Source organism: Eubalaena glacialis, chromosome 6 (genome assembly GCF_028564815.1).
Source record: "Eubalaena glacialis isolate mEubGla1 chromosome 6, mEubGla1.1.hap2.+ XY, whole genome shotgun sequence".
Lineage (NCBI taxonomy): Eukaryota > Metazoa > Chordata > Mammalia > Artiodactyla > Balaenidae > Eubalaena > Eubalaena glacialis.
In genome coordinates, this window is record NC_083721.1 from 310,759 (window position 1) to 324,176 (window position 13,418).

At 58.2% G+C, this 13,418-nt stretch overlaps 1 protein-coding gene across 9 annotated transcripts in view; it reads right to left on the reverse strand.

Moving 5' to 3' along the window:
* The window catches only part of PCNT (pericentrin), a 103,309-nt gene that overhangs the window by 9,452 nt on the left and 80,439 nt on the right, over nt 1-13,418 (reverse strand). For 5 of the 9 annotated variants that reach the window (XM_061193758.1, XM_061193757.1, XM_061193756.1 and 2 more), the window contains exons 27-35: nt 12,256-12,407; nt 9,826-10,020; nt 8,125-8,298; nt 7,290-7,485; nt 5,942-6,164; nt 5,508-5,658; nt 4,431-5,003; nt 1,160-1,380; nt 285-387 (exon numbers count right to left, since the gene is read on the reverse strand). In XM_061193758.1, coding sequence (XP_061049741.1) covers nt 285-387; nt 1,160-1,380; nt 4,431-5,003; nt 5,508-5,658; nt 5,942-6,164; nt 7,290-7,485; nt 8,125-8,298; nt 9,826-10,020; nt 12,256-12,407 — 1,988 coding nt within the window. The remainder of the gene's footprint in view (nt 1-284; nt 388-1,159; nt 1,381-4,430; nt 5,004-5,507; nt 5,659-5,941; nt 6,165-7,289; nt 7,486-8,124; nt 8,299-9,825; nt 10,021-12,255; nt 12,408-13,418) is intronic. The other 4 variants (XM_061193760.1, XM_061193759.1, XM_061193764.1 and 1 more) reach the window with 2 other exon arrangements.

Genomic DNA, 13,418 nt, shown 5'->3' on the forward strand with positions numbered 1-13,418 from the left:
TCCACGACAGACATCACGACGTCCTAACTGCCATGGAAGTTTGTCGGGAATTCATAGCAGCAGTCAGGACTCCTGAAGCACCCCTGACGCTGCTGACGGGCAGCTCATTTCCAGCCCAGTGCCTCAACACAAGTGCATGAGCGGCAGATGGGCCGGGGCGTCGGCCACAGAGCGGGACAGACCAGCGCCCCCATGGGCACCAGGAACAGTGCGTTGAGCCAACCATGCGACAGGCCGAGGCGGGAGGCAGGTCCGGCCACAGTGAACAAGAAAGCTGGTCTCACCCGACAGGAGCTGGACGCGCCCAATTCAGACTTGAGCGTCTCCAGCGTGTGAAGCAAGGACGCCACTGCCTTCTCGTTGGACGACGTCCAATCGCTGATGGTCCTGGAGAAGCACACGGACACTCAGAAGGTGTGTGTGGGTCCCGGGCGGCAGGCACTCCGCGTAGCGCCCGGGGAGCCCTGCGCTGACTGTGGCAGCCGGGAGGCGGCACGGCCTGGAAGCGGGCAGTCTGCGAAGCCCAGAAGCCTCCAGCCACTGAGCACTGCCTGCAGACCACGGAGGCTCCCTCAGTGTGTCCACCTCCCCCTGCTGCTCTCTGCTGGCTACTACGACGCTGTCCCTAAGCAAGACTTTGCTGCTCCATCAACTACACCCAATCACAGACAGGAGAGCCGTACGGTCTGAGCTTCCGTGTGCTCAGAAAAGGGCAAATCAACGTCGGTTCCCGCCAAACAGCAGGGCCGTGGGTCCTCGACCAGGCAGACGCATCCCGGCCCCGTGGGCAGCGGGCCAGGGTGTCAGGCGAGGCAAACGCTGCACAGACACCGGGCACCAGCCCTGCCCTGGGGGACTCGGGTGGGAGGGGGGCTGGCCTCGGGCCGGACCCTCTGGGTGCTGAGCAAGGGTAAAGGGCCATGGAGAGACCTGATCTGAAAGACACCTGGATCTCCTGTCATATTAGAATGCAAAGACCACAACGCTGTCATCATCTTTCAAGAGAATACTGCCCACGAATTCACCCGCACACGTGGGCTGAGAAATAGAGTCCGTTTCATTAAAACCTGAACCCGAAATCAAAGACACGCCCCAAACTCAGAATTTTTCTCAACATGAAAGGTGCTGGGCACATGGCCGGGTCAGTCCCGAGACTCGCCTGTCCACCGTCTGGTTGATGAAGCTGGTCAGCAGCCCCGCAGCACAGAGCAGCCGCTGCCGCACCTTCTCCAGGCCCCGCTGCTGCTGCCGGGGGCGCTCGGGCTGCGAATATGGCTCCGGGCGGGGGCGCACGGCCTCCCTCGCCTGCAGCTCCCTCACCGTCCGCTGGAGCTGCTGCATCTTGTGCGCATCCCGCTGGCGCCGCAGCTCTAACTCCCGCTGTCAGCAACGGCGAGAAACAGAAGCGGGCCTCACACACGGTCCAGGGTGGAGACCGCAGCCAGGAGCGCAGTGCAGGGGCCGCCCGGCCCGGCCCCGGGCCCCGACCGACCAACCCCCAGCACGCTCCACACGGGGGCTCCGGGCGCGATGCGGAGTCAGGGTCCCCCCACCCCGGGGATCCGGGACAGGGCCCGGGACGGGACGAGCCACAGCCCGAGCCCGGCCCCCCACCTCAGCATGCATGCGGGCATTGAGTGGGCGCTCAACACCGAGAAGGCGGGCCTGAGTCTCAGGAGGCCCTGTGCCCCCCACGCGCGATCCCCGCCCTTCAGTGCGGAGGTGCCAGGGGACCCAGCCGGCCAGGCCGCTCCCTGCCCCACACCCAGGACCCGAGTCTCCACAGGGAGACAGCAGACCACCGACAGAAACCACTCCGCGTGCTGAGAAGTTCAGGGAGCGGCGGGGGCTCGGAGAGCATGGGGGCTGACCCCAGGGGATGACGCCTGGGGAGGGGGGCTCCAGGGAAACAAAGACGGCCAGGCCGGAACCAGGCAGGGCAGAGAGGGCACAGGCCCGGCCCAGCCGCTCCTCAGGCCGGCACATGGACCAGGCCTGCTTCCCACCCAGCACCTCCCGCCCTTCCCCGGCATCACCCCATGCTCGAACCTCCTCAGGAAACTGCGATCCTTTTTTATCCATTTTCCAGAGGAGGAAAGTAACAAAACCAAGAGACCCACTGGTTTATTTTGTTTAGAAAAGATGAAATTGGCCCTGAAATAACTATCAGAGGCCTGGGCCACTACGGCCAGAAAAAGACCCCACAACCCAGATCAAGCTAACTACCTACAGTGAAAATAACACCAAAAGCACAACATACTTAAAAAAGAAAAATACATATCAAGGTGCATCATGAAGGACAGTTACTAATTTGACTTGGAAAACACTTTGTTTTTTTTTTTTAAGCAATCACATTACATTTTTACAAAACAAAAACAAAAAACAAACCAAAAACAAAAAAAAGAAAAACAAAAGAAAAAAAACCCAAAATTAAATAAAAAGGTTTGGCAGAAGACTCTGGATAAGGTTTGGGAAGCCCCTTGAGAAGCGCATGAAGACAACAAACCTCTCTCCTCCCACACGCACAAAAAACCTGGAACACGCTCTGGGGGTCCCGAGTGACCAAGGCCCACCCAGGGCTGTGACTCTAGCCGCCTCCGTCAGGAAACCCCCGGCCTCTGCCACAGCCCCGAACGATTCCTCCACTTCCACAACCTCTAGTGATGAAACACGACTGCGTTCCAGGTTGTTTAACCCCACCAAAAACACCAATCGTTATACACACAACACGCGTGAGCCTTGAAAACCCCATGGCAGGAACCAGACACAGAAGGCCACACACCGTGTGATTCCACCGACACAAAACGACCAGCAGAGGCAAATCCAGAGATGGAAAGTAGACCAGTGGGTGCCAGGGGCTGGGTCCCTGCTAACAGGCCCAGGGGTGCCCTTGTGGGTGATGAACATGTTCTAAAATTGATTGCAGTGATGGCTGCACAACTTTTGAATACACTGAAAACCGGTGCATTGTGCAATTTAAATTGGTGAACTCAGTAGCATGTGAATGATATCTCACTAATATTTATTTCTTGACGATTTCATAGCAGCCTAACCATTAAAAAAACCAGGCCATTGGTTTTCCTTGTGCATTTTAAGAGCTTTTTATAATTTCCCAAAACCCCCAAAAAGAAATAATAAAGGTAATGTTTTTGAAGTTCTAAAAAATATTTTTAAAGAGAGCAAAATAAAGGTCAATCCATGAGAAAACACAGGATATAATTTCCTCAAAAACAAATGCTTTTGGTCAATGTATAATGTATCTAAAACTAAGACCCATCCAAAAAATAAAGGAGGGAACACTTCCCAGCCCGTCCTGCAAGGCCAAGATCTTCCTGATATCGAAACCAAAAGCACCACAAGAAAAGAAAACTACAGAACAATATCTCTCATAAATATAAATGCAAAATCCTTAACAAAATACTAGCAAACTGAATCCAACACTATTTAAAAAAGAATTATACACCAAATTCAAGTGGGATGCATCCCGAGTGCTAGGATGACTGAATATATGAAAATCAATGTCCTACATCATATCAAGAGAAGGACAAAACCCGTAAATCTGAAAAGACACTGAAAGAGCAAATCCAATACTCTCTCATGATTAAAAGTAAAAAATAGAAAAGATTGAATAAACTAAAAACTTATCCTCCGATAAGGGGCATCTACAAAAATGGCGCAACTACCATCGTACTCAGCAGTGAAAGACTGGCTGGTCCCCTAAGATCAAGAACCAGGCTGGACGCCTGCCCTCACACACTGTGGGTTCTGGCCAGGGCAGTCAGGCAAGGAGAAGAGACAAAGGCATCCAGGTTGGAAAGGAACAAGTAAAACTATGTCTATTTGCAGAAAACATGATCTTCTATATGTAAAATCCCAAAGAATCCATTAAAAATATTGGAACTAACAAACCAGTTCAGCAAGGTTACGGGACACAAGATCAAGGTGTGAAAATCACCCGTATCGCTACACATTCGCAACAAACAACCTGAAAACGGAAGTAAAAAATAATTCCATTTACAACAGCATCAAAAAAATAATATTTAGGAATAAATTTAATAAAAGAAACGCAAAGCTTATCACCTGAAAGTGACAAAACATTATTGAAAGAAACTAAGGAGCTAAATAAACGCAGAGCCCTTCTGATTTCACGGATGGGAAGACCTAGCATTGTAAGGAGACACTCCCCAAAGCGATCTACAGATTCAGTGTGATTCCTACCAAGATCCCAAGGGCCTTAATGCAGAAGCAGAAAAGCCGATCCTCAGATGCACACGGAACCGCAAGGGGCCCCGAGGATCCAAAACCACCTTGGGAAAGAACAAGGTCGGAGGACGTGCGCTTCCCGACTTCCAACCTGCTACAAGGCCGCGGTGGCCAGACCAAGGGACAGCCCGGAGCCAGGACAGGCCCTCCGCCCATGGCGGGCTCACCAGCGTCTCCTTGTCTCTCTGCCACCTGCTCCACTCCTCCGCGTCCGCCTGGCTCGGCCTCGGCTGTGCTGCCATCCTCGCGTCCTCGCGTCCTGGCTGCTCTAACCTCTCCCGCGCTCTCGGCGGGGTCTCCACGGGTGGCCTCGGCGCCGCACTTACCTCCTGCTCCCTCTCCACCTCCTGGCGGTGCACATGGGCCTCAGCCTCCAGGGCTCGCTGCCGCGCGGCCTCCAGCGCCACCTCCAGCTCCAGCACGCGGGCCTCGCAGCCCCTGAGCTTCTGCAGCAGAGCCGGATGCGCCTGCTTGTCCTGCGGCCGCCGGCTCAGCCGCTCCGTGAGCAGGCGCTCGTGCCGCAGGGCCTCCGAGAGCTCGCGGGAGCGGCCCTGCTCGGCCTCCAGGCTCCGCTGCAGCTCTGAGAGGTGGCCACGCTCCTGCGCCAGCAGCGCCTCGCAGCGCGAGGCCTCGATCTGCAGCTCCTTCCGGAGGTTGTCCTTCGCCGTCTGCTCATGTTTTAGCGCCACGCACAGCTGGTTACTCTGAGCGCACTGCTTCTCCAAAGACGCCCTTAACTCCTGCATCGGGGAAAAGTGGGACGAGGCAAGTCAAAGCCAGAGCAAGAGCATCTAAACAGCTTCCGCAGCTGGAGCTTCCGACGTCACACGTTGGGTAAAAGGAGGGCGAGCGATAACCCTCTTCTCGTGGCTCCGCCGGCCTTGCTCGTGGATGAGGCGCTTTTCTGAGCACAGTGCCACGTCCCAGGTTCACCTCCCTCCCTGAATCAGGGGCTCCGGTGCTGCGGAAGGGCGGGCCCTCGACCCCCTCACGGTGCTCGGCTCAGCCAGGCCTATGGGACACCGCTGCGCGTGGCCACACGGCTGCCACACAGGGTGCCGGCCAGAGGCCTCCCCTGCGCACGGGCGGGGCCCCCACGCGCCTCTGAGGCTGCACTGCCCTCACGGAAGCGAATGCCCGGAGGCAAGGGCCGCACGTGCAGGGATGCTCTGAGCCCTGAAGGTGTAGCCGCGTCGCCGCCCCAAGCCCTAGCCCCTGGGCACGATCGAGGCCGCGCGCGTCACCTCCAGGGTCTTGGTGCTCTGGCCCTCCCTCTGCAGGTGCTGCAGCCGCTCCTCCTCCAGCCGGCTCTGCAGGGCCCGCTCCTTGGTGCACTCGCCCTCCAGCTGCTGCAGCGCGGCCTGCAGGTCATCCTCCTTGCTGTCCAGCACCGACCTGTGTGGGGACACAGGCTCTCAAGGGGACGCCGGCCAGCACCCGGGGCTCCCAGGGCAGGGAGGGCGGGCCCTGCGGTGTGTGCGGCCCCCCACGAGCCTGCGGGAGCAGAGGGTCCTCCCCAACACCCATCACGACAGCCGGGCAAACCGCGGCTTCGGACGGCATCTTTCACTTCGAGGCCAAGAACGTGGCAGGAGCCACGTGACTTCCATCATTATTCGGCCAGAAGCCTGGGGGCAGGTCGGCGCTAGAAGGTGGAGCCTTGCCAGTGGGGCCGCACCTCAGCTGAAGGACCTCCTTCTGCACCTCGTTGAGGGACTTCAGCAGCCGCTCGTTGTCCTGTCTACACTCGCAGAGCTCAGATTTCAGATCTCTGACTGTGTTCTGTTCCACCACCAGCAGCTTCCGGACGTCATTTGCTTTCTCCTGCTCTTCGTTCAGGGTTTTCTGCAGGTCGCTTACTATACCTTTTTCCTGCTCAACCTTATATGCCAATAACTCAACTAAGAAAGAGATTAAATGAATTAAAATAGCATTATCCACGAGTCCAAAGTGGGCTGCACAAATGATTTAACAAATTAGTAACCAACCAGTAAAAGAACGGGATGTGTTCACTCTGGGGGGACAGGAAGCTTCTATGACGCAGAAGCCGTTGTTTCTGATGGAACCAAGATACTCAGGACACATGCCTTCTGCCCACACCCGCCCCAGCCTCGCCCTCGCGGCCGGTGAGCATCCAGAAAGAGACACGCGGGCAGAGAGCGGGCGGGATCACCCAGCCGTGCAGGCCACGTGACACAATGGGGTTCTGGGGTTGGGGGGAGCACGCACCCTCTCGACCCCTGCGATGTTCAGGCCTGGGGTCTCCCAAGGGCAGAGGCTGGAGCTGGGCCGAGATGGACCTCCATGGAGCCCACCCAGCCTGGCGCACGAAGCCCGGTGTGACCATCCTGTGGCCACCGCACCCGCCACCCCTGCACTGCCTCCCACCAGAGAAAACCCAGCCCGGACAGCTTCGCTGGAGAACCCTCCCAGAACTAGGAGCAGACACACCCACTCCTCCCGGAACCGAAACCAGAAGAAAAAAAACCACAGACCAGGACCCTCATGAACACAGATGCAAAATACGAGCAAATCCAGCCCAGAAGTGCACAGTGTGAGGCACCACGCCGAGGCTGGGGCTCGAAGGCAGGCTGCCCCACGGGACAGAGTCAAGTCCTCACCCAGCACTCAGAGCATCCCCAGGGCAAGTGGCAAGAACAGGAGGAGAGGAGATGGGGAAGAAAAAATAAGATAAAGTGTTCTTTCCCTGCAGATGACATGAGTGTCTGTGTAAAAATCCCGGAGTCTAAATTAAACTCAGAAACCTGCCACAGGCCACTTCAGCCTCTTGCGAGCCCCAGTGGCCCTCGCAGACGTGGGCCTGTGGCGCCCAGCACGCTGGTGCCGACGCGGCCCCCACCAGCCGCTCACCAGGATGCTGGGCAAGGCCTCCACCCTGACCGGCACGCGTTCTGCACTCGGCGGCCTGGGGAGTCAGCTAGGGGTTCGCTGACCTGCCTGCCACCTCCCGACAGGTGAGTGTCAGGATAAACGTTTCGGGGCCAAAGCCAAGAGGCCACACCCACCCTGCCTCCGCAGCTGGTGCTCTTGGCGGCTCCCGCGGGCCTCCGCGCTGGTCAGCGCCACGCACAGCTGCTGCAGCTTCTCCTGGTTCTGCAGGTGCGTCATCCGCAGCTGGCCACGCAAAGCCTGGATCTCGGACAGCAGGCTACTCCTGTCCGACAGGCGAAGGTGCTCCAAGGACTTCTCCTGCAGGTCCCCCTGCAGATGGGGTGGCAGGGGATCAGGGCAGGGGGACATAAGACACAGCAGAAGAAGGGGGTCCTGAGGGCTGGCGTGCCAGGCAAGAGCAGCCCCTGCCCCGCAGCTCATGCTCCCAGCGTCCCTGCCACAGGAGGACGTGGGGCACAGCTGTGCGGCCTGAATGCGGGCACAGTGGCCCTGGAACCCTCACGTCGCAGGCAGCTCTGCCCCCAGCACCTTGGTCTCGCTTCCTGGGCCTGGTTGACGCTCGCCATGCACCCTGCCCTCTCTTACGAGGGAACTGGCGGGGAGCAGGCTCCCACAGCCCTCACAGTGCTGACCCTCCAACCCTGGGCTCAGCGCTCACAGCCTGGAGCTGGGCCGCCTAGAACTGCTCTTCTGCTTTCAAGAAAAAGCCAGTTATTTCCAGAACAGAGTAAGATCCTGAAGGAAGGTAAATGCACAGAGTTTTCCACTTCATGGAATTCATGCATAAAAACACAGTGTTATCTGTGGACTGAAGCAGGATTTGCTGCTCAGTTACTGCCTTGCTCTAAGGTCAAGTGAAACGTAGGAACCACGATTCACATGTGAAACACGTTCCGTCACCCTCTGTGTCAGGGTGGGCTCTGGGGGGAAGCCAAGGCATGAGCTCACCTGCTCCTGGACCACCTTCTCCAGCCTCTCCAACAGGGAGCCGCAGCCCCCAGGGCCTGAGCCACAGGGCCGGGGCCGCAGCTCGACTCTCAGTATCTCCCGTTCCTTTTCAAAGGCCTCTTGCACGATCTGCAGAAATTCCCCTCTCCAGTCGAGACCCACATTGGAAGGTTCCTAAAATATTGAAACAAAGAGCCTGTGTCCCTATAAACGCATCCTGCAGGTTCAAACAGAACCCACCCCGACTTACGGGGACACACGGATGTCCATGACCACCTAGGGGCACGAGGAGCCAGCTCTGGGCAGAGAACCTCCCCAACACGACGGGGAAGTAAGACAGAGTGAATGTCAGCAAGGAAATCTCTCTTCCGACCGCTGCACATGAGCCTCAGATCCAGGGGAGGCCAGGCCTGAGTGGTGGAGACAGTGTGTGTGTGTGTGTGTGTGTGTGTGTGTGTGTGTGTGTGTGTGTGCCCGCGCGTGTGCATGTGCGGGGCATATGCGTGTGTGTGTGCAGGGGCGGGGGGCGTGTGCGTGTGTATGCAGGGTGTGTGTGTGTGTGCAGGGGCGGGGGTGTGTGCGTGTGTGTGCAGGGGTGGGGGTGTGTGCGTGTGTGCGCGTGTGTGTGCAGTGGCAGGGGGTGTGTGCATGTGTGTGCACGGGTGGGGGCGTGTGTGTGTGCAGGGGTGGGGGCGTGTGTGTGTGTGTGCAGCGGTGGGGGGCGTGTGTATGTGTGTGCAGGGGCGGGGGTCATACGTGTGTGCGTGTGCAGGGGTGGGGGTGTGTGCATGTGTGTGCAGGGGCGGGGGCATGCGTGTGTGTGTGCAGGGGTGGGGGGGCGTGTGTGTGTGTGTGTGTGTAGGGGTGGGGGCGTGTGCATGTGTGTGCAGGGGCGGGGAGCGTGCGTGTGCAGGGGCGGGGGTGTGTGTGTGTGCAGGCGGGGCATGCGCATGTGTGCAGGCGTGGGGGGCGTGTGCATGTGTGTGCAGGGGTGGGTGCGTGTGTGCATGTGTGTGTGTGCAGGGGTGGGGGCGTGTGTGTGTGCAGGGGTGGGGGCGTGTGTGTGTGCGTGTGTGCAGGCGTGGGGGGGCGTGCGCATGTGTGCAGGGTCGGGGGTGTGTGCATGTGTGTGCAGGGGTGGGGGCGTGCGTGTGTGTGCAGGGGCGTGAGCGTGTGTGCGTGCAGGGGTTGGGGCGTGTGTGTGCATTGTGTGTGCAGGCGTGGGGGTGTGCGCGTGTGTGTGCAGGGTTAGGGTTAGGGTTAGTATCCACGCAGGGGGGGTGGTGTCTATAGGGGCCATGCACCGGCTGGCTGCCCTCTGGCCACCTGCTTGGGCCCACCTGCCCCCTTCCCTTAAAGTTGGGGGTCTGCCCACTGCTCCGTCCACACTCCATGGCCGGCTGGCTTCCTTGCACATGGTTCAGCATCTGGCCCTCACCTCCATGTTGCCCCTCGGCCCGGCCCCCATACCCATCTCTCCATCAAGAGCCTCCCTGCAGGGCTCCAGCCGGCCCCTTCCCCGCAGCCTCTCCTGGAGGCTGGAGCCCAGGGAATGCGAGTGGGAGGGTGGCTGACCAGGCACGGCCTCCCTGCCTGCCGCTGACCCGCCTCTTGCTCCTCTACTCCCACTTCTGGGGCCAAGAAAAGCCCTCAACCAGGTCCATGCCCACTGCTTCTCTTCTGTATCTAGAAGGCCTGTACCTTCTCCCCCTTCGGGGGTCCTGGGGTGGGATGCTCCCTGGGAGCTGGTGCTGCCTCCAGCAGGCCCTGGCCCCCCATCGCGAGGCACTCGAGGCGGGTGCTGGGCTCGCCCCTGCTCAGGATGCTTGGGGGTCCACGGTATTCGGACAGGGCCAGGATGTGGTGGCTCTCGTCACACACCATCTGCAGCAAAGCCTGAAACGGACAAACATTTCAGAAAGAAGGAGAAGCAGCTTGAAACCTGTCACCGTCACTGCCCCACTGTCACTCGCCAAGGCTCACCAGGCCGCCCCCACGGCCTTTGCACCAGAGACCAGAGTTGCTGCTCTGACCATGAGGTTCTCAAACTTTCCTCCCCACAGCTGTCACAGACAAGTAAACCGGTTTTGAACGAGTGAATTTCTGTGTGAGCTGCTCCAACAAAGGCCCCACAATCCAGCTATCCCGCCTGCTCCCTCACAGTAGGTGCTCAGTTCAGGGAAATCCACAGCCAAGTCAGCAAGATGCCAGGCACCTCCCTGGCCCTCCCAGGACCACAGCTCCCCACCAGGAGGGAGACCTGAGAGCCGCACAGGGACACCTCGGGGGAAAGGCACCTGCAGATGGTACCAGGCCAGCTACTGGCCACTGCAGCCCTCTCACGCCCCCGGGGGAGCCCAGAGTATGTGAGCACAGGAAGGGGTCTTCCACACCACCAGGATTTGGAGTGGTAGTTACAGAGTGATGGGACATGGCACCTGGGACGTGCATGCCGGCCGTCTGTGCTGCCCACAGAGGCTGAGAGAGGAAGGCGCACCCCACCCAGGGCCACCCTTCTGGACGGCTAGTGCTACGGCCAATGCAGAGCGCAAGTGACTGTGACCGTCCTCACACCGCGTGTCAACACAGGTTCCCGCAAGGGGCACATTAGGGAAGCATAAAAGTAGCAACGAAGAGGCCTATGACAAAGAATGACTAGTTACTTAACCAGAAACAGGTCTTCCTCTAATTCTAATGACGTGACCAAAAACGTGAAACGGTAACATAAAAGTGCTAGACACCAAACTGTAAACTGTTTACAAGCGGCCATCTTTAACACTCTACAACAATTTCACTTGAAAAACAACGTATGTGATACAGAACGGAGGCAAATCACAGCCCTGGGGAAGGAGGGGTGGGGAGGCGGGGAGGCTGTATGGTGGACGGGGCTGCAGGCTGTAAACACCTTCTCCTGGGTCATAGAAGGACAAAAAAGGTGTTCTGAAAAACACCTCTGGAAAAGAACAGCTGTGACAAGCGAGGTCCTCCGCCCTCGCCAAACGGGAGCACGGCAGCCAGGAGGACGGACGTGGAGCGGCCCCCGGGCCACGGGCACAGTCAGGCCGTGAGATCCCGGAGCCTCTGCCCTGAGGACCGCGGAGTCGCAGGGGGCCTCGGCCTGCAGTCTCGCAGCCGCACGTGAACCAGCCGCCCCGCGGGGCCCGTCTGCCCAGCTGACACACGCTTCCCGGAGTGACGGACCTTCACCAGCATCGCCGGCCCCAGGGCGGCCGGAGCCGCGACCGCACGAGGCTCCTGCAACTCGGCCCCGCGGTGAGTGGCCCACGCGCCCCACTGAGGATGGTGCAGCGGAGGGGCCGGCAGGGAACACAGAAGTCGGGCTGACCCAACAGGCTGCTGCGGGGTGGCCGCTCCTGACTTTCTCTCCTGCCGCCTCAGCACTTCTGGAAAAGGCTCCAGGGCCTCTGCTGGGTCTCTTTCTTTCTTTTCTTTTTTAATAACTAAGTATCAAGTATTAAACGTCAAAGCCTAAGCATGAAACACTGTCATTAACAACCAAACTTTTTCCTGAAAAATCAGGAATTCTAGTATTTATGTCATATAAAAAATTGAGGAATGCAAAAAAAGAAAAAACAGCTAGAAGACATTGCTCCAATTTCAATTCTTAAAGGAATAAAACCAGTTTCATTTCAAATACAATTTCAGAGAAGATTTTACTTAACATCAAAATCGTTTCCTTTGGGAACACTTACTATCTGAATAAGAGAACCCTCAAAGCGTCTTGGGAAAACCTCCAAAGCCAAACAAGCAAAAACCACAACTGCTTCCCAAAACAGGGTCACGAGGTCTGGCACCTGAACGACACTCAGGAAGACCAATCCAGTTTCGCCTTGCGACTCAGGACAGCGCCACGCGTGCAGGCCCTCTGGGCGCTGTGCTATGACAGGTGCTGCAGGAGGAGCCGCCCCAGCCACAGCGCCTGCGGCCCCCGAGCGTGGCCAGGCCCCACCTGGGACACCGTCCCTGTGGTCCTGCCACAGTGGCACATCTCCTCCCTTTGAGCCGCTACACAAGGCACAAAGTCGTAGCAGGGCTGAGGCCAGCGCAGCTGCGGACGGGCCAGAGGGGAGGCCCCTCGAGCCCCCTCCCCTGCTCCCCGCCAGCCAGTACCTTCACTTGCTTCGGATGGACTTCTTTCTCCTTCATGGCGCCCAGCGGCCGTCGGAAACCCCGGGGGCTGAGAGGCGCTGCGGGACCAGCAGTGGGCGCTCCCGGTCTTCCCGAGCCTTGGCTTAGTGTCTCTCCAAACCCCACGCCATCACCTAGAAACACACCGCAGAGTCAGGGCCTAGACCCGCGACTCTGGTGGCGATCCTCAGGGACGGCCCCGAAGCACCGGGAGAGCCACGGCCAGGCTCCTCTCACCAAAGGAAACATCGATGGACACCCCCAGACAGTAAAAATGTTTCATAAAAACGTAAGATGAGAGCTACACACGTTAAGTAAGAAAACGTACATTTTGCACGTTTAGCATGTTAATGTCCGTGATTTGAACATAAACCCTCCGGGCAGCTCAGCTCATTTTCACAGATGCAATGTGTGTTTCCTCACCCCCAACAGACGGGGCAAATTGGCAACTGTGCCGAGCGCCTCGGAGGACGGACGAGAGAGGCAGCGGGACACGAGGAGGAGGCTGAGCGGGAGGACAGGCCCGAAGCGCCCAGACGAGCAGCAGGCATCTCGCGGGGCAGGGGACGCCTGATCTGGGGGTGGGTGGAGAAAAGCCTGGGCCGGGCAGCCCGGCTGGGGAGCCCTCAACAGAGTCTCAAATTCGAGACTCCAGGAGCCTCTGTCTGATGGGAGGGGAGTTCAAAATAGAACTCATAACCTCTCGGAAGCATGCAGCTCCCGGAGCTGTTCCTGAGCCTTGAACTGTGGCCAGTCCAGGAAGACTTGGAAGCACACACTCTGGAAAACGGAAGGAGGCACCCGGTGGAAAAGCAGAGCCCACCGTCCCCACCAGCATACAGCTCGGGGAGGGCAGGTGGATCTCGTGGAGCCACCGGCAAGGCCCCTCTGAGCACAGAGCTGCCATCCAGTGAGCCGTTCACGACTGCCCTCTCAGAAGTCTACCTTCTCAAACGTGCCAGGGAACATTCAAACACAAAAGACAGAGAGAAACAGAGACTCAGAGAAAGTGTGGAAGAAACAGAGTAAAGGCAGCAAACAGAAGAAAACATCAGAAAAATTAGAGCATCTCCAGAGAAATAAGAAGGGGAGTATCGTTCAGGAAACAAGGGTTAGCGTTAGGAAAAAGGAGTAGTCAGAAACTA